The sequence below is a fragment of the Meyerozyma guilliermondii genome, genomic scaffold (genome assembly GCF_000149425.1).
Source record: "Meyerozyma guilliermondii ATCC 6260 scaffold_7 genomic scaffold, whole genome shotgun sequence".
In the NCBI taxonomy this organism is placed as follows: domain Eukaryota; kingdom Fungi; phylum Ascomycota; class Pichiomycetes; order Serinales; family Debaryomycetaceae; genus Meyerozyma; species Meyerozyma guilliermondii.
Window position 1 is genome coordinate 807,259 of NW_001809794.1, and position 19,334 is coordinate 826,592.

The following is a 19,334-nucleotide window of genomic DNA, read 5'->3' on the forward strand; positions in this document are numbered from 1 at the left end:
TCTGCGCGCGCGAACATTGAAATTTTGTCGTCGTTGCCTTATCTCCAAATTTTTTAGACTCATCCATGGCCCTCGAGCAGTCTTTGGCCCAGCTTTCTTTAGCGTCAGTCTCCGCCGAAAATGCGTTGACAACCAAAACCTTGGTTTTCAAGCCAAAAACAGCAAAAACAGCCACCCCAGTCCCAGTGGTGGTGATCGCATTGCAAGACACCAAAACTCCAACTTCATTGGTGGCGGCCTCAGCGCTGGTAAAGGAGCCCCGAATGGCCAGCGCCGACTTGGTGGAAGAGTTCTTCAAAGTGGCACCTACAGAGGTATCAATTGCCAATTTGCATAAAGATTTAGCCGGTAAAATCAAGATTTTACTTGACCAAAAGATCACTGAAGCTGGCGAAACTCCCTTGGAATTGGCCACCGCGTCGTCCAAGGCCGCGCTTCCCGCTAACGTGGTGGTCAAGTACCTTGAATCAACTGGAATAGAAACTGTAGTTGTGGATTTCACGGCTGCTCCATCAGCTCCAGCCGCTGGTGCTTCCAACGACGCCAAAGCTCGTAAGACCGTCGCCAAGCAGAAAAAGGAAGAGTCCAAGCGCGAGGACGCCAAACTCATTGGAATAACTGTAGACAAGACCAAGGATTTTTCAGCTTGGTATTCCGAGGTGGTGACTAAAGGAGAAATGTTGGATTACTATGACGTTTCCGGATGTTACATCTTAAGACCCAACTCGTACCATGTCTGGGAACAGATCCAGGACTGGTTCAATATCCAGATCAAGAAGTTGGGCGTTCGCAATGCATACTTCCCCATGTTCGTCTCATCGAGAGTTCTCGAAAAGGAGAAGGACCATATCGAGGGATTTGCACCTGAGGTTGCGTGGGTCACCAAGGCTGGAAACTCAGAGCTTGAAGAGCACATTGCCATCAGACCAACCTCCGAAACCGTCATGTACCCATACTACGCCAAATGGATCCGTTCTCATAGAGACCTTCCTTTGAAACTCAACCAGTGGAACTCGGTGGTTCGTTGGGAATTCAAGCACCCACAGCCATTTTTGAGAACCAGAGAGTTCTTGTGGCAGGAAGGACACACCGTTCATTTGACCGACAAAGAGGCCGACGAACAGGTGATGAAAATCTTGGATTTGTACACCAAGATCTACGAAGAGCTTTTGGCTGTTCCTGTGGTCAAGGGTAAGAAAACTGAAAATGAAAAGTTTGCCGGTGGAAACTATACCACCACCGTCGAGGGATTCATTGGTGCTACCGGTAGAGGAATTCAAGGTGCTACTTCGCACCATCTCGGTACCAACTTTTCGAAAATGTTCAACATTACCGTTGAAAATCCCGAAGGTGCTGACAAGCCCAAGGTATATGGTGTGCAAACCTCGTGGGGTTTATCCACAAGAGTCATTGGTGTCATGGTTATGACCCATTCCGACAACAAAGGTTTGGTTCTTCCACCTAGAGTTGCCCAGACACAAGTTGTAGTTATTCCCGTTGGATTGACCAGCAAGACAGCTGACGACGAGAGAAAGGGAATTAACGACGGAGCAGCTGACATTGAAGCCCGCTTGAATGCTGCGGATGTGAGAGTCACTTCTGACTACAGAGACACTTACACCAGTGGATGGAAGTTTGCCAATTGGGAGTTGAAGGGTGTGCCTTTGCGTGTTGAATTCGGACCCAAGGATATGGCCCAGGAGCAAGTCACTGCCGTCAGACGTGATAATGGAGAGAAATACACCGTCAAGTTGGCCGAGTTGGAAACCAGAATTCCCGAATTGCTCGAAACGATGCAAAAGGAAATGTTGGAAAAGGCCCGTGGTGACTTCGACAAGCACCGGGTGAAGGTGGACGAATGGAAGGACTTTGTGCCCACTCTCAATGCTAAGAATGTCATTTTGTCGCCATGGTGTGGAGACGCCGATTGCGAAGACGACATCAAGGATTCCTCAGCAAAGAACAACAACGGCGAGGACGAGGAAGAAGACGAGCGTGCTCCTTCGATGGGTGCCAAGTCGTTGTGTATTCCATTTGAACAGCCAGAATTGAAGCCGGGCCAGAAATGTGTCAAGTGTGACAGAGCCGCAGTCACCTACTGTATGTTCGGCAGGTCTTACTAGACTACTGTATTATTGTGAATAAGGGCTCCAATTCTTTTCAAGGTTGTGAGTCAGCAAACAATTGATGGCTGTTGAAGAGTTTTGCGCCAGTAGAAAGTATATCTTTTGTAGACCCAAGAATTTGATGAAATCAAGAAGCTTATTGTAGTTGAGTCCCACCTGCGAAACGGCGTGGGAATCGTCCGAAAGGCAGAACCTAGCATCTCCATACTCTATTATAGCTCGGCATACATCCTTCTTGGGGTAGGGACTGTTCCAGCCTTTTCTGAAGGCAGCAGAATTGAGCTCAAAGAGCGCTCCATAACTTTTCGCAAATACAATATTACCAACAATTAGGTCCCACACTTCAGGCCAGTCGGTCTCTATACACACCTGGGACAAGTGTTTGCCCGTAGTAGGGTCTATTTCTTGTGGTTCGAACAAACGAATGAGATCAAAATGACCAACAATTGTTGGTTTCACCTTTTCAAGAACCTGTCTTTGGAGCTTGTAGTACTCAAAATTTAGGGCTCTGGTCGTCTTTTCTGGTAACAGATCTCGAGCTTCTAGCCAGAGGTCCTGCGAGAAGTCAATTGGGATCTCATTGACAAAATGGACAGATCCTACACACATATCAACCAACGGTAAGAGGTTACAAGCGTGGTCAATATGAGCAGAATCTATGCCTTCAACTTCAAATCCCACCAAGATATCGAGCCCACGATTTGCGTACTCAGCCTTGAGTCTGGCAGCATGTTCCAAATACTGGCTAAATATTTTCTGTAAATCTTCAATTGACATTGATTTTTCAGTCTCTTCTGGATACATGAATTTACTGTTCAACCGAGGCATATGTTCTGTGAGACAAAATGTAGAAAATCCCAATTCATGCGCACGAGCAACTACATCGTCCAATTCGTCTTGCGCATGCGAGACATAGGTTCCACTATGGGAATGGTGTGAGTGCATTGAACAGCTACTGGTTTCGCAACTTGCACCTAAAATTGCACCCGCGAGGTCGTGGTGGTGTGTGCAGGAATCTCCAGATTAACTCGCGAGCCGTTTCCATTCGGGTATGGCAGACTCTACAGACCAAACTGTCACGGAAAAGTTCCAGGGTGCTTTGGCGCGCTTTGAGAACTATAGGAATGACGCTGGTGTATTTTCAGGCCGCAAAAATGGCCCTGAGTACCAAAAAGAGCTTTTAAAGTTGATAAAAGAGTTTCGAATCATTTTGATAATTGTCAGTCATCTCAGTATATTCAGCGATAATGAAACCATTGCTGAGATGAACGTGAACTATGTTCCTTTCTTGAACGTGGAGTATTATCTAGGGACATTGTACCAGAACCTTATGGTGAATTCACAGAGTGTTGGAGAGGAGTTAATTGTGGATGGATTGGAATTCAAAGTTGAAAACCTTCAAGCGGCCCAAGAACATTTTGCGAGCTATCTTCTGGTGCTCAGCAACTACAAGCTCCTAAACAAGGCCCAAACGGAGCGAGTTCGGCTGTATAAAGAGTCGGACAATCCACTGGCAAAAGACATATTGGCATCTCAAGAACGAAATCCAGCTACCATTCGAGCCGATAAAATAGCCAACTTCAAACTAGAAAAAGAGTTGACCTCGAAAATCCAAATACTCGTCTCTCGCTACGGTAGCAGTGCAGACGACGCCAAAGCGGAGTTTGACTCCTATGACGAAGAAACTACCAAACAGCTCTATCTCGACCAGGTGAAGCTATTTGCACTCAAAAGTTTCAGCAGCCTTGAACTGATAGCCATGGAGTTGGAGGTTCTCAAGAAGATGCCTGCACCCAACAAGAACCCAAAACCACCACAAAAAGAACAACCAATTGATCCCACTGGATACACCACAAAACTCGAAGTTGTTCCTGGAAAGAAGCAGCCGATATCGTCGTTGCTTTCCAAACAAGGCAAGATATTGCAGCCGTTCACCATCACAGCAAATAAGAACGAGCTTCGAAATAAGGTGTTTGGAACGGGCCAGGTGTTACCCAGTATGTCTGTCGAAGAATATTTGGACTACGAACTCGCCAATGGAAAAGTGGCTGCGGAAGAAGTGAAAAATGAGAAAAATGACCAAGATACCGACGACAGCGACGAGGAATTGGAAAAAAGACAGTGGGACGATTGGAAGGATGACAATCCCAAGGGTATGGGTAACACGGGTGCCAACTTGGGGTAGCATAGGGTATTACTGTGTATAAGCTATTAGTAGGGTTTATGCAGTACACTTCAAAACTAGCTTTCAGTCATCTTGTATGTTTTGTGGTATTTCTCGCCGAGCATGGCGAACGTACCTGTCCAGCGCACTCTCCTCGCTGAGTACTACCATACCGCCAACTATCAAGCATCTATTATCATTTCCACCTTCTGTGGATAGTTTAGTAAAAACGCAGGGCCATGTAAAGGCTGTTCGGTCGTTTAAAAATCTTCATTTTGTGGACCTTTCCGACGGGTCTACGCACTCCACGTTGAATGTGGTGCTCAATGGTGACACCAATATCAACTTTAAAGTGGGACAAAGCGTTTCGTTTGTAGGAAAATGGGTAGAGTCCAAAGGCAGTCAGGACTATGAACTCTTATACGATTCTACGGAGAATGAGCACAAAGCAGCTGTTATAGGTGAAGTTCCTGAACTGTATCCCATCCAGAAAAAGTCACTGTCGTATCAGTTTCTTCGAACACTTCCTACATTGAGACATCGAACATCATCATTGGCATCAGTTCTTCGACTTCGATCCTTCTTGGAAGGTCTGTTCCAGCGGTTTTTCGAGCAAAACGACGTTATAAAGGTCCTGGCACCGCTAATTACAAGCTCTGACTGCGAAGGAGCGGGCGAACAGTTTATTGTTGAGGCAAAAGATTCCAAACCAGAGAATCCATTTTTTGGAAAACCAGCGTATTTGACTGTATCGACTCAATTGCACCTTGAGGTTCTTTCTCAGTCATTGAATCGGGTGTGGGCATTGACCCCATGCTTTCGGGCCGAGGAGTCCCATACCAACCGTCATTTAAGTGAGTTCTGGATGTTGGAAGCAGAATTATCGTACATTGAATCAGTCCACCAAATTTGTGATTTTACCGAGAATATGATCCGCTACGTTACACAGGATGTGGTCCAGAGTATTGCGAATGACTTGGCTCAGTCCCGCTACAATAAAGACGAACGACAAGCCATGGAGGCCAACTGGAAGACGATACTACAGAGCGAGCCTTGGCCCAGAATCACCTATACTGAAGCTATCGAAATCATCAATAAAATCAAAAACAAAGGACGACTGAAGGGCAGGCTTACGTGGGGAGACTCAATACAAACAGAGCACGAAAAATGGCTCGCTGAAACCCATTTTAAGTCGCCAGTATTTATCACTGATTATCCGAAAGCTCAGAAACCATTCTACATGCCCGAATCTGAAAACCAAAATTCTACTGTTGCGTGCTTCGACCTCATAATTCCTGGCATAGGAGAGCTTGTGGGAGGCTCGGTAAGAGAGCACAACTACGAGAAACTATTACAAGAGCTCAAAAATCGCAACATGTCCATCGAAGATAATGAATGGTACTTGTCAATTCGTGAAAACGGAACCGTTCCCCATGGAGGTTTTGGCATGGGTATGGAAAGACTAGTGGCATTTCTTTCTGGAATGGCCAGTATCAAGGACGTTATAGCGTTTCCCAGAACCCCGGGATCATGTTCCTGCTAGAGCCAAACCTATTTTGTCATATGCAGTAACTTCGAGAGTGCATACACACATTCTGTACATAGGATGAAAATTTGGACCGCAACGGCAATTTTCGAACTTGAGTACTTGTAAAAATGGATCAGTTAAATGTCAAAGAACAACAGGAGTTTCAGCAAATCGTGGAACAAAAGCAGATGAAGGATTTCATGCGTTTGTACTCCAATTTGGTTTCCAAGTGCTTTGACGACTGTGTCAACGATTTCACATCGGCCAACTTGACCACCAAAGAAAGCAGTTGTATCATGAAATGTTCCGAGAAGTTCTTGAAGCACAGCGAGAGAGTGGGTCAAAGATTCCAGGAGCAAAAGTAAGTATAAGTGTTGAGGTGAAACTATTACGAAACTATTACGAAGCTAGTGACGAATTTAGTCACGAATCTAGTACTAACACAGCGCTATGTTGATGCAAAACATGCAAAAACGCTAAGGCTGAACATGTCGAACGTGTCGGCAAGTCTGTATATATTGAGAGTAATATAAGCTGATTATGTTAAAGGACTGGTGGGCCATTGTTCGAGATGATCACTCGACTTCGAGTTTATCTGTTGACCATATCTCTCTTGAGTTTACTATTCTCCATTTCTGCATTAGATCACTTTCTAATCTAATCCCTTCCCTTTTCTCTAAATCCATCATTCTAAACCCCATCTTCCTATTCTCTATTTTTCACTTTTTCTCCACTTTTCCCTTCTCCATTATCGCGCGAACATTTCATCTAACCATGCAACGGGAGTTTGCACAGTTCTTGATAGCGGCCACCGTTTCGTCTGTGATTCGAGATTCCGCCGTCAAGCAAGGCGAAGAAGTAGAAGCTGACGTTTCTGACTTTATTACGGCGTTCAATCAGCTAGCACAAAAGTATGACGAAAAGTTCCACAATGGTGGAAAAACAAAAATTATCTTGGACAGAACTGGTCTAAGTAGAGCGCTCAAAGAACACAATATGGAGTCTATAATGCTGATGAGACAGGGCAAGGTTCGAATACAAGCAGGAGACGACGATTTCGACGAAAAATTCCAGGCTTTTGTGGTGGAACACACCATGAACTACCTTCAATTAGTGAAAAAAGCCGTGTCAGATTTACCAAAAATGTACAGAAGCCAGCAAGAAATCAAGCTTGAGCTACAGAGGAAAGATGAGGAAAAAGAAGCGGAAGAGAAAAAAGAGAAAAACGAAGTGGAAGAAGAAGAGGAAGCGAAAAACGACGAGGAAGAAGAAATCGAAAAAGAGGAAATGGAAAAAGAAGAAAAGGAAGACGAAAACGAAGACGAAAACGAAGACGAAAACGAAAGTTACAACGAAGACGAAGACGAAAATGAAGACGAGGAAAGTACTCCCGCTCCAGAAACTCCACTTCCCGAAACCCCAGGCGACTCAAACTCCACCAAACAAACTCCAGTTTCTACCCCCTCTCGAAAGCGGTCGTTGTCGCCAGGATCGGTGTCGTCTCAGCGCAAACGGTTCCAGAACATTGCTGTAAATCTTATCAACAGTATTCAGGCACACCGATTTTCTTCGCCTTTTCTTCAGCCGGTCAATAAAAGATCCGCTCCCGATTACCACAAGTGCATTTACCAGCCAAAAGACCTAAAGGGCATTCTACGAGCTGTCAAACTGAAACAAAACCCACCGGCTTATGGCCTGGTTAAAGAGCTAGAGCGCGATATTATGCTCATGTTCGCCAACTGTGTCATGTTCAACAAGTCTGACGGAGACTTGGTGGAGCTCACGAGAAGCATGAGCAGCGACGTGGCGAACATGTTCAAGATGTTTGAGGAAGCAGAGCTGGACTTGTAACATTTATTCATACAGATATTTGACCGGACGAAACTGACGTCGATCGAACCAAATGCTGCGACTTGGAGTCTACGTTTTCGACTTGTTCTTCAACAAAAGTCTTTTCTTGCCGCTCTTCGCGGATCTGGAGGTAGCGGATGACACAGACTGTCGCAACACTGGTGAGCAATGTGGCCAACATGGCATAGCAGCCTTTGCGAAATTTGGGTGCCGTATCAGCACCATAAAACAAAATCGACCACCACGCATTGACGGCATTGCTGAACATGTTCATCGATGCCAAGACGATCGCACGCTCCTGGAGGTCGTTGGCACAGATCACATTGGCCCAAGCGAAGAAAGTGGCCTGGCCAGCATAGGATATTCCCGAGATATACTGGGCTGCAAATACTATTGCGTCATGGTGTGGTTTGGCAAGAAGCATGATTGTCGACACCAACATGCAAATCCCAATCAAGACTCCAATTCTCCAGTGATATCGGGCACCAGTCCCATCAACGTAAAGTGCAAAAGTGAATGTCGCTACCACTCCCACTCCATAAACTCCCATGGGATAATGGTTGATTTGGGGCACGGTGTAGTTGTAGAACTTGAGCCATAATGCAAACAAAGAATTCGTAGCGTAGGATTCATTTTCTCCTCCCATAACCCAGAGAAACGACAAGAGCCACCAATGCCATCTTCCTATCACTCGCTTGAAAACTGAAATATCCAATTTGGTTTGCGGTCTCTTTGGCATTCTTGAAACCGCTAGTTGTTTCTCCTCGGCATTAAAGTAGAACGCTTTGCATGTTTCTGGAGTATCAGGGAAGAAAATGAAGCCATAAATTGCAATTGGAATGGTGATGACAAAGTCAATTATGAACAACCATCTCCAGCCCGCCAACCCATTTTTTCCATCCATGGTTTCGAAAATCGACGCTTGCATTGTGGAGCTGAAAATATTCCCAATAAGACCTGCGCTGGTGAAAATTGCACTTCGTTTAGTCAATTCGTCTTCCTTGTACCAAGACCCCAAAATGAGATGAGCACCTGTAAAAGTTGAACTCTCGAACCCAGCTTGAAAGAACCTGATAGCACAGATCTGGCGGAAGTTGGTAACCTTGTAGATCCCCAAAGTCAAGAGTCCCCAAGCTATAGCACAAAATGTAAGCCAATACCGAGGTCTAACCTTCAACAAAATCAAATTATTGGGGATCAAAAACACAACATATCCCACCGTAAAGCATGTGTTGATCACATTGAACTCGTTTCCATGCATATTCAAGTCTTCTTTCATCCCGGAGACGTATGCGTTAGAAATATTGAGTCGATCAACATAGTTGACCCAGTACAAAAGACACACAAATGAAAGCACAAACCAGTCAATTTTCACCAATAGTCTCGCCTCCTTAGGGTCTTCAGGTGTGGCCCCCCATACGAGGAGTTTGGCTTTGTGCAAAGCCAGAGTCATAAATTAGTTGCAAACGACTGCAAAGTGCAGCTGAATAATTTATACGAGCTGCGCGATGACTATAAGAATCGTCTGGACAATTCTTTATTGGAGGTACTTGAGTTGATTTGCAATGGGATGCCAATTGTGTCTGGCAAGTTTATATCAGAAAGATCAATTTTGACCAATTTCTTCAATTTATATCTCCAATTTATATCTCCATTATTTCTGACTTATCGGAATTCCCCACTGCTCACCAATCCCGATTTCGCAGGTGCGAGATAAGAAGGTGCATTCTACGCAAACATGCCTCAGCTTATCTATTTCTTATCTACGACTCCATAATCGCCTTCAACGCCTTGAGAAGCTCCATCACCTTCTCTTCCTCGAATTTGCGCCCCACAACTTGCAAGCAAACGGCTCCACCGTGACTTTCGTCAGCATCGTAGTTGTCGTAAACCGCTTTGTCGGTTTCACCATAAAAAGTTTCTCTAACCTCCCTAGTATCCAAACCCCGGTCTGCCGTGGTCACAGGAATAGTACCAACGCTGTAATCAACAGCATTGAAAGGAGAAGTGTAACCTACGTAGTTTTGAAACTTGCCGTTTGGGTTACCTGGAAATGGAGTAGCAGGAAGAATAATGGCATCAATTGGTCTTCCATTTCCAGTTGCAGAAGCGGTAGCGTTCCACCTGTCGAGGAATTTCTTGACCAACTTGGTTCTTTCCGCCTGGAGAGCCCACAACGAAGCTACACCTTTTTCTGGTGCTGTTCCGTACATTTGCATGTATGGAAAGAAAGGCTCGCCGGTCTTGTTGCACTCATCCTTGACGTGTTTACCTCCGTCACTGAGAAAGAACTCTGTAATGAGCTCAGAAAGCCTCAAGTGTTCCTCTGGGTTCCAGTCAATGACAATATGACCACTTTTAGTGAGTTTTTCACGAACCATTTTCATGCCTCGAAGCAATGGAGGTGTAGGTCTCACCACTCCATCGTCTTCTAAAACGGCAATGTTAAGAGTTTCTGGCAATTTGACCGTTCTCCAAGGAAGAGGGACAGCTTTAGGGTCGTATATCCAAGGCTCAGCTCCAACTAATGTTTTGCAGTAAAGTTCAAGACTGTCTATTGACGTCGTGAGTGGTCCATTAACACTGTTAACAGATTCCAAACCAGGAAGTCCTGATCTAGAGCCATAGGTGGGAAACCGCCCAAAAGTAGGCTTAAGCGAATAAAGATTGTTAAACGAAGCAGGAATTCGAATACTTCCTCCAATGTCACTTCCAATTCCAAGTGGTGAACCTTTAAGTGCGAGTAGTGCTGCTTCTCCTCCAGAAGATCCTCCAGCACTCAATTTGCGGTTAAGTGGGTTCGTGGTGTTCCCATAGATGTGGTTGATGGATTCGGGCATCATCATGGCCACGGGAACGTTGGTCTTGACATAAAAAATTGCACCCATATCGCGCAACATTGCCAGAATCACCGAGTCCTCACTGAACTTTTCTGGCGAAAAAGAGAACGAAACAATACCAACGGTGGTTGCCTGGCCCTTGACATTGATATTATCCTTCAAAGAGATGGGCAATCCGTGTAATGGACCTTTAAGTTGGCCGGTGCGCTCATAATACTCATCTAATTCTCGAGCCTGTTGCAACCCTTCGTCGAAGAAGACCTCACTCAAACAATTGGTAAGTTGGTGAGCTAAAGATGCCCTGTGGCAGAAAGCCTCTGCGACCTCAAACGCTGTCCACACCTTGTCGCGGACTGCCAGCAAGATCTCCGGCGCAGATGATGCAGTGATTTCAAGCTGTTTTGACGTAAGTTCTCCGCATTTCTCGATCCACCCGATAACACTTGGAGAAGATGCAGGCGGAAGATTTGCCGGTGCAACAAGCCACTCCTTCTTGAAGTTCTTGTCTCTTTGTAGCCGCTTCTTAGCAGCGATATCTGAATACGTGGGCACGAGCAATGGCATGGTGAAGAATAGTGACTTACACCGGCTTTATACCGGTTATCTCACTAATGCGGCCCAAATGCAATCGGCGCGGAACTTGACGCACCTCCATAATCAGGACGTTATCTGGGGACGAATATTTAACCAACCGGAGTCCCCCCAGGTCACAGGGACAAACGGTGCCACTTGCGCACCGATACATTGTGTACGATTTTGGTAAGTGAATACGCACAAGTGCGGGTTTGGCATTCCGCTGATACCACAATGTCGGATAGTCCCATATTTTTCCAACATGCAAGATGCAACATGTCAAGACCGTTGACAGGTGCATGCATGGCGCATCTCATCGAATACACTTCAAAGAATGGCGACTTGGAATTCAGTTGTAGCCACCAATGATCGATTAAACGTCAAATCCTCGGGCAAGGTGCTTTAGTCAGCGTGTCTCTTGCATAGAACGTAAGCGTGGTCTTCTCAGTATACGCCATGGCTTTTGAGGTGCGAAATCTCAACCTCATCTCATTTTTCATTACATGACCGTAACCAACTTTGTGAAGCAAACCAGCTTTCCTGTTGGCTATGCTCCCGCCCATATCACAAAATGGAGATCCGCACGTACAGGGCTTCAGCTCACGTATATTGATCAACCTTCGCCGATGGTGAATGGCTACTTTGCAGTGGCCACAGAAATCGAAAATGATTCGGGGTGCCCCCACACCTTGGAGCATCTCATCTTCATGGGTTCCCACAAATATCCGTATAAAGGGCTCCTAGATAGTCTTGGAAACCGGTTTTTTTCGTCTACAAACGCTTGGACGGCAGTTGACCAGACGGTGTACACTCTCACCACCGCCGGCTGGGAAGGGTTCAAGACACTCTTACCGATCTATTTGGACCATTTATTCCGCCCCACATTAACAGACGAAGCATGTTTGACGGAGGTCTACCACATAGACGGCAATGGCCAAGAAAAAGGGGTGGTTTTCAGTGAAATGCAAGGCATCGAATCGCAGCTGTGGTTCATTTCTTTCTTGGAAATGCAGCGGTCGCTCTACCGGGAGTCGTCTGGTTACTCCTCCGAGACAGGAGGGTTGATGTCTGAGCTCCGGAAGTTGACAAACAACGATATCCGTCAATTTCATCAAGAAAATTATCGTCCCGATAACCTTTGTGTGGTGGTTACAGGCTCGGTAGACCAACAGGAACTTCTCGAAATTATGGACCAAATTGATAGCGAGCTCCCTACGTTGGAGACTCCTAACAAAAGACCGTTTGTAGATTCTGTCCCTGACGAGCCATTGCAGAAAACTGTCGTCAAAGAAGTACTTTTTCCTGATACCGACGAGTCCATGGGTGAAGTTCTCGTATCGTGGATTGGGCCTGTAGCCAGTGATACTTTGCTCAATGTTGCAATTGATCTTCTTGGCTCCTACTTCAGTGACAGTGCCATTTCCGTGTTCAACAGAGCTTTAATTGAGATAGAAAATCCTTTGGCTACCGATGTGGATTACAGTACCAACGACTATGTTCGCACCGGTATAATCTTTTCGTTTAGTGGAGTTCCCACAGAATCTCTTCGAGACCTAGACTACAAGATCAAAGAGTTGATCAAGCACCATTCCAAACCCGAGAACTTTGACTTGAACTATGCTAGAGAACTTATCCATCAGCAGCGACTCAAGTTTATCTCCAAGTGCGAAAAGAGTGCTTCGACGTTTTCCAACATTACAATTGAAGAGTTTATCTATGGCAATGTGGACGGGTCTGACTTGAGCAAGTGGACCCAAGACTTGAAGGAATATGACGTCTTGGCCGGCTGGACCGCAGAAGATTGGGCCAAGGTAATTCATGACCAACTTGTGGTGAACCATCTGGTGACGATTCTTGGAAAGCCGTCGGCGCAGTTGACTGAGACTCAAAATCGTGAAAATAAGAAGATAGCAGACGACATATTGGCAAAATACGGCAAAGATGGTCTAAAGAAACTAGGCGAAATCCTCAAGCATGCTCAAGAACACAACGACAGAGAAATTCCTTCAAGTGTGTTGACTCAGTTTGGTCAACCTGACCCAGAAAAGATTTCTTTCATTACCACACAATCGTACAGAGGTGGCTTGAATAAGCTTGAAGGTCCCTATGAGGACGACTCTCTTGCACAGAGTATTTCCAAAGATACACCTGCTGAATTTCCATTGTTCATGCATTTTGAACAGTTCAAATCTCAATTCACCACTGTTCACCTCGTGATGCCGTCGTCGTTTATCGACACCAAATTGCTAAGATACATGTCTGTGCTTGAGGAGATTTTCACATTACCTATCAGACTTCCCGACGGAACCATCTTGCCGTACAACGAAGTGATATCTGAGCTCAACAACGACTTTATAGACTTTGAGTTGGACAACGGTTTTGACAATCAGTTCCAAGAATTGATAACAGTGAAGGTGAAATTTGAAGTCAAGAACTATGAGAAGGCGATTTCGTGGCTCATCAACGTTATGAAGTATGCTATTTTTGACAAAAATAGGGTCAAAATTATACTTGAAAAACTCGTCAATTCCATTCCTGATGAGAAACGCAGTGGTGAACTTATGATGTATTCGTGTCAATCCAGAACCTTGTTCAATGACAGGTCGTTGAAGAAAGCCCAAGACTGTATTCTGAACGAACAGTTTTACAAGGGCTTGTTGGCGAAGATCGAGGACGATGAGTTTGATGAAATCGAGAAGGATTTGAACAAATTGAGAACTCAATTATTCGATTTGAACGGAATGAAGTTATTTGTTCTTGGCAATTGCACAGATTTGAAAGCACCTGTTTCATCCTGGAACAGATTTGTGCAAGAGTTCAAACTGGACAAGGTGCAACCTATTGAGTTCAGCGACTTGCCTCGTTCTTTCAAATATAAATCGGAAATCGGTGAGAAAATGGCAGACAGAGCGTACATTGTGACAACTCCAGCAACAGAGTCTACGCATCTCATTGTGTCCACGGGCATTCCCACCGACTATTTGCACGAGGATGTCTTCAAGATTGCATTGGCAAGTGAGTTTTTCACCGCAGTGGAGGGTCCATTTTGGCGCGGTATAAGAGGAACCGGTTTGGCGTATGGAGCGAGTATCAGACGAGATTTGGAATGTGGAACATTATCGTTCATCATATACAGAGGAGCCGATGGCGAAGGAGCATGGAAAACTGCCAAAGACATCATTCACGAATATGCGTCGGAAAAGTTGCAATTTGACAAAATCAACATAGAAAATAGTATTGCAGCCATTGTCAATGCTTTGGCAGATGGAGAGTCCAGCAGCTACGACGCCGCCAGTTCCAAGATTGCCGACAACATATTCAAGCACAGGGGCCCTGAGTATGTCAAGTTCTTCTTGAGGAAGCTTAGAACCATCACCAGCAACGAACTTGTGGAAATCACCAAAAAGTACTTTATACCAATGTTCGACAGCCGTCACTCGGTGGTGTTTACATGTGTTCCTCCGTCCAAATCGTCTGATTATGAAAAGTTTTTTGCTTCGCAGGGATACGACGTTGTAATTGAGGAGATAGCTGCCGATCTGGACTACGAAAGTGGTAGCGAAGGTAGCGAGAGTGAGAGTGAAAGTGAACTGGAATAGCTGCAAAAAGTATCAAGTATAATAGCAATATCAATAATAAAGTTTTGATTCATAGACTTCTTGTAGTCAACACATTCTCTATAATACCGTTTTTCTTTACTTATAGTTATTCTTTTCGCCACCATGAAGGCAATTTGCACTTATTCGATTACAAATATCTTCTCGTTCGCACTTTTCGCAACCTCAACTTGCAACTCATGTCGTGGTCCTTATCGCCCCAAGTTCTGAAAGGTCCCAGGTGCTCAGACAAGGCTATATTTCCCCCTTCTGTGCTTGCTGATGTCATAGATAGACTCGGAGATGATCTCCCGCACCCGCTTATATTTCGACTATATTCGGAAAATCAACAAATCTATGTTGGAGTTCTCGAGTTTTCTGCTCCAGAAAATGCCATTATTCTTCCTGAAATCGTGTTCAGCAAGCTCTCGCTGGAGCCAGTAACGGCAGAGCTAGTTGTGGATATCCCAAAGGGCACAGAACTCTCGTTAAAGCCACTACAATTCTACCCACAAGTTCACAACTGGAAGTTCTTCTTAGAGTCCAGACTTCCAAAACTATATACGACGCTTACGAAACACGAAAAACTTCTTGTGGAGGACGAGAACGGAGTCTATGAGCTCTTTGTTGAAAATCTCAATGCCAATACCGTTTGCATCACCGACACAGAAATGGTTCTCGATGTGGTACCGCTAGATAATGTCATGGCACAACAACAGCTCGAGTTCTCCAAAGCCATCAGCTACCTAGAGGAAGCTACCCTGTTGCATTTGGGAGGTTCTGTTTCCGTGGATATCGAACCTTTCAACTCTCCACAGTTTAAGACCCGGATGTTCGAAATCGACGTCAAAGAATTCCAAAAAGTCCACAAATCCAAATTGTATATCGTCTTGGAAAGTACCTCACCTCCATACAACTCAGACGTCGTGATTGGAACCGACAAATTTGTAGGAATGGAGTGTTTTCGATGGTCTTCCATGGATATACCCGATGACGTTGATCGCAAAATTGTTGCAATAGATCCAGATACCGTCACTGATAATTACTTGTATGTGGTTCCCTTTGCATGGGAGTCGCCTTGTACGGTCAAGTTATCTTTGACATCAACTATATCTCAAAAAGAAGTACCACAAAATTCAACTGTATCTCAAGTACCACAAGATATTTGTTCTAATTGTGGAAAAGCCATTGCAAAGGAAAAGATGCCACTTCATCAGGCGCATTGTTATCGTCATAATGTTAGGTGTGAATGTGGTTCTGTGTTTCCTGAGAAAATTCCACCAGATCATTGGCATTGTGAACAATGCTCAGCCCACGGCAATAGTGCGGTATCGAAGTCTAAGCACAATAAAATGAACCATATGGGACCTTATAAGTGTGATAAATGTGGATTTGGAAGCTTTACAACATTCGTGGAGTTAGTTACAACACACAAGGCCATAGACTGTCCTGAAAAACTACACGAATGTCAATTCTGTCATATGATTGTTCCTCAGGAAGAATCGACCTACCAGGATCGATACTTGGGGCTCACACACCACGAAAACTGGTGTGGGAACAAGACAGTAGAATGCTTCAGATGCAACAAGGTGTTGCGATCAAAAGATATGAGCAACCATCTTCAGATGCACGAGTTGGACAAGATGGAAATGAACCAGGCCACAAAGTTGATGTTCACAAAATGCTCCAATATGAACTGTGTCAACATCAAAGATTCCAGCAACATACTTGGAATGTGTTCTACGTGCTACGGTCCTTTCTATGTTCAGCAACATGATCCGACGAACATAAAACTACAATCGAGAATAGAGCGTCGGTATATGTTACAGCTTACCAAAGGGTGTGGTTTCAGCTGGTGTCAGAACCAGGAGTGCTGCAGTGGTGTTTCGCCAAAACTTTCCGTAAAGGAAGCCATTGAAAGGGTGCGAAATCACTTATTACCCAAAGTTGCAAAACTACCAATTAACATAGACAAGAGTATCAATACGGAGGTTTGGTTCTGTGTCAACGAATCTGTACAAAGAAGAAAGATTATGGTGGACGCAATTCTTTCTGAGAGAGAGTATGACGAAGCTCTAGTATACAAAGCAGCCAATGAAGAGCGAAACGACGGAATCCGAGAATGGTTGCAAATTCACGCAGTCAAGACAAACTAAGAAGCAGTCAAGCAGATAAAGTAACGAGTGAAGAAGTTCAGAACAAGCTCATAGACAAGAACAAACTCATAGAATCGGAAGAATAGGCGAGATAATCATTGTCTATTTCAGAGCATTGACGTAATTTTTCATAGCCTCAATTTTCGCAGCATTACATTAACACAGATGCCTCAATCCGTCACAATTGCCTCTACAAATATAATTTATTTTTCACACTATTAAGCTACTTCCCAGATCATCTTCGTTTCATAAATCGCCTACCTTCTCTTCACTTTTCAGTTGTTCTCATTTTTCAGTCTTTTCTTGCTCTTGCATTTTTCGCAGCTCCCGGGCCTCCCTCCACCCGCGCCAGCAAAGCCTCAGTCCTGCCGCTCAGCCCGTTCGCACTGCCCTAAGCGCTCCTGCAGCCACCTTATCACTTGGGCCGCGCACGCGCTGGTTTACCGGTTATCGCATTTCCCCTGACCTCTTCTTCTTTACGCTACCATGTTGTTTTCAAAATCCGTAGCCCTTTCTGTTTTAGCTTTCATGGGCGCCAACGCCTTGGTCCTCCCTGATGTAGGGGAGGTGATCCACGTCTTTGACGACGAAAATGTGCCCCCACCTCCGCCACAGTTCCCCCACCACGACGAAGGCGTTGAGCAGGGAAAGCACCACCCTGAGGGAAAGCACCACCCTGAGGGAAAGCACCACCCTGAGGGAAAGCACCACCCTGAGGGAAAGCACCACAAAGGAGAGCACCACCCTGAGGCAAAGCACCACAAAGGAGAGCACCATGGCAAGCACCCTGAAGGAAAGCACCACGGCAAGCCTCACCGTGGTGATGTAATCCACAACTTTGAGTCCGAGGTTGCTGAGAAATTGAACGTCAAGCTTGAAAAAGGTCTTCACGTTCCTCTTGTCGGTACTGATGCCGCCAGGGAGTCTGTTCCTCACAAGTATATTGTGGTTTTGAAACCAGGTATTTCGCCAGAAGAAGTTCTGTTCCACCAAGAGTGGGTTGCTGCTGAGCATGCCCAGGCTGTGGGAGACATCGACCCAACTCATTCGTTCTGGTCTGCTTTGGAAGAGAACCACTCAAGCCAGAAGCAAGGTGGACTCATCCACTCGTTTGCAATCAGTGACCTCGTTGGATACTCTGGCTTCTTCCTTGAATCCACCATTGACCTCATCCGCAGCAACCCATTGGTTCAGTTCGTTGAGCAAGACTCGTTGGTGCATGCTTCCGAGTTTGACATCCAAAAGGGTGCTCCATGGGGTCTTGCTAGAGTGTCCCACCGTCAACCCTTGAGCTTGAACTCGTTCAACCAATATTTGTACGACACCGAGGGCGGCAAGGGTGTCACTGCATACGTTGTAGACACCGGTGTTCATGTTTCCCACGATGAATTTGGTGGCCGTGCTACCTGGGGTGCCACCATTCCCGATGGAGACATTGACGACGACAACAATGGACATGGCACTCACTGTGCTGGTACCATTGGATCGTCCCTGTACGGTATCGCCAAGAACGCTGACATTGTTGCCGTCAAAGTGTTGCGTTCCAACGGAAGTGGTACAATGACCGATGTGATCAAGGGTGTTGAATTTGCCGCCAAGTCGCATCAAGATGCCGTGAAGAAGGGAAAGAAGGGTTTCAAGGGCTCTACTGCCAACATGTCATTGGGTGGAGGCAAGAGTCCAGCTCTTGATTTGGCTGTGAACGCTGCCGTCAAGGCTGGTTTACACTTTGCGGTTGCCGCAGGAAACGAGAACCAAGACGCTTGCAACACTTCCCCAGCCTCTGCTGAGAATGCTATTACTGTGGGTGCCTCCACCATCTCGGACGCTCGTGCCTACTTTTCCAACTACGGTAAGTGTGTTGACATCTTCGCCCCAGGTCTCAACGTTTTGTCCACTTACATTGGTTCCAATACAGCAACCGCCACGCTTTCCGGAACCTCCATGGCTTCACCTCATATCTGTGGCTTGTTGTCATACTATTTGTCTTTACAACCTGGTGCCGATTCCGAGTTCTTTGCTGCTGGCGACGGTGTATCTCCATCCCAACTCAAGAAGAACTTGATCCACTTTGGCTCCAAGGACATCCTTACCGATATTCCTGAGGACACCCCCAACATCTTGGCCTTCAATGGTGCTGGTCACAACTTGACCGAGTTCTGGGGCGATAAGTCCGACGCCAGCAAGTTTGATGTCCACCATGAGGTTCACGAGGTGCTTTCCAACATTGACGAGAAGATTGGTGAGAATCTTGCACACGTCATGGGCGGCATCAAGCACATGATGGAGGAGGCCTACTCCGGACTTGTTTAGGAGGTTAATTTTATATGTCTAGTTTAAACTGTTTCTTGAAGGTTCTGTGGCCGGCTTATCGTCCTGCACGCAGCGCGCACTGAGTAAGAGTTCATGACAAATCTAGTGTGAAAGATTCATTTTATCATACAATGTCGACACCCGCAAAAAGAAGACTAATGCGTGACTTCAAGGTATGTACAAGTGG

At 45.5% G+C, this 19,334-nt stretch overlaps 11 protein-coding genes across 11 annotated transcripts; 8 read left to right on the top strand and 3 right to left on the bottom strand. All coding sequences in view use genetic code 12, as the record gives it.

Annotated features, from left to right (window-relative positions):
* Positions 1-65: 65 nt before the first annotated feature.
* PGUG_05630 (proline--tRNA ligase) lies at positions 66-2,123 on the top strand (the record flags this gene model as incomplete). Its single annotated transcript, XM_001482560.1, has 1 exon — positions 66-2,123. One exon carries the CDS (start codon positions 66-68, stop codon positions 2,121-2,123), a length of 2,058 nt encoding a protein of 685 aa, XP_001482610.2.
* A 9-nt stretch (positions 2,124-2,132) lies between these two features.
* On the bottom strand, positions 2,133-3,071 carry PGUG_05631 (histidinol-phosphatase; the record flags this gene model as incomplete). Its single annotated transcript, XM_001482561.1, has 1 exon — positions 2,133-3,071. The coding sequence occupies one exon, from the start codon at positions 3,069-3,071 to the stop codon at positions 2,133-2,135; it is 939 nt and encodes a 312-aa protein (XP_001482611.2).
* Positions 3,072-3,177: 106 nt separating this feature from the next.
* PGUG_05632 (uncharacterized protein) lies at positions 3,178-4,311 on the top strand (the record flags this gene model as incomplete). Its single annotated transcript, XM_001482562.1, has 1 exon — positions 3,178-4,311. The coding sequence occupies one exon, from the start codon at positions 3,178-3,180 to the stop codon at positions 4,309-4,311; it is 1,134 nt and encodes a 377-aa protein (XP_001482612.2).
* Positions 4,312-4,387: 76 nt separating this feature from the next.
* Positions 4,388-5,833, top strand: PGUG_05633 (asparagine--tRNA ligase; the record flags this gene model as incomplete). Its single annotated transcript, XM_001482563.1, has 1 exon — positions 4,388-5,833. One exon carries the CDS (start codon positions 4,388-4,390, stop codon positions 5,831-5,833), a length of 1,446 nt encoding a protein of 481 aa, XP_001482613.2.
* Positions 5,834-5,946: 113 nt separating this feature from the next.
* On the top strand, positions 5,947-6,183 carry TIM9 (protein transporter; the record flags this gene model as incomplete). Its single annotated transcript, XM_001482564.1, has 1 exon — positions 5,947-6,183. The coding sequence occupies one exon, from the start codon at positions 5,947-5,949 to the stop codon at positions 6,181-6,183; it is 237 nt and encodes a 78-aa protein (XP_001482614.1).
* Positions 6,184-6,358: 175 nt separating this feature from the next.
* PGUG_05635 (uncharacterized protein) lies at positions 6,359-7,669 on the top strand (the record flags this gene model as incomplete). Its single annotated transcript, XM_001482565.1, has 1 exon — positions 6,359-7,669. The coding sequence occupies one exon, from the start codon at positions 6,359-6,361 to the stop codon at positions 7,667-7,669; it is 1,311 nt and encodes a 436-aa protein (XP_001482615.2).
* A 7-nt stretch (positions 7,670-7,676) lies between these two features.
* On the bottom strand, positions 7,677-9,122 carry PGUG_05636 (uncharacterized protein; the record flags this gene model as incomplete). Its single annotated transcript, XM_001482566.1, has 1 exon — positions 7,677-9,122. One exon carries the CDS (start codon positions 9,120-9,122, stop codon positions 7,677-7,679), a length of 1,446 nt encoding a protein of 481 aa, XP_001482616.2.
* A 310-nt stretch (positions 9,123-9,432) lies between these two features.
* Positions 9,433-11,073, bottom strand: PGUG_05637 (putative amidase; the record flags this gene model as incomplete). Its single annotated transcript, XM_001482567.1, has 1 exon — positions 9,433-11,073. One exon carries the CDS (start codon positions 11,071-11,073, stop codon positions 9,433-9,435), a length of 1,641 nt encoding a protein of 546 aa, XP_001482617.2.
* A 512-nt stretch (positions 11,074-11,585) lies between these two features.
* Positions 11,586-14,681, top strand: PGUG_05638 (uncharacterized protein; the record flags this gene model as incomplete). The annotated part of the gene is made up of 1 exon (XM_001482568.1): positions 11,586-14,681. One exon carries the CDS (start codon positions 11,586-11,588, stop codon positions 14,679-14,681), a length of 3,096 nt encoding a protein of 1,031 aa, XP_001482618.2.
* Positions 14,682-14,878: 197 nt separating this feature from the next.
* On the top strand, positions 14,879-16,834 carry PGUG_05639 (uncharacterized protein; the record flags this gene model as incomplete). The annotated part of the gene is made up of 1 exon (XM_001482569.1): positions 14,879-16,834. One exon carries the CDS (start codon positions 14,879-14,881, stop codon positions 16,832-16,834), a length of 1,956 nt encoding a protein of 651 aa, XP_001482619.2.
* A 486-nt stretch (positions 16,835-17,320) lies between these two features.
* PGUG_05640 (proteinase B) lies at positions 17,321-19,147 on the top strand (the record flags this gene model as incomplete). The annotated part of the gene is made up of 1 exon (XM_001482570.1): positions 17,321-19,147. One exon carries the CDS (start codon positions 17,321-17,323, stop codon positions 19,145-19,147), a length of 1,827 nt encoding a protein of 608 aa, XP_001482620.2.
* Between the last annotated feature and the right edge of the window lie 187 nt (positions 19,148-19,334).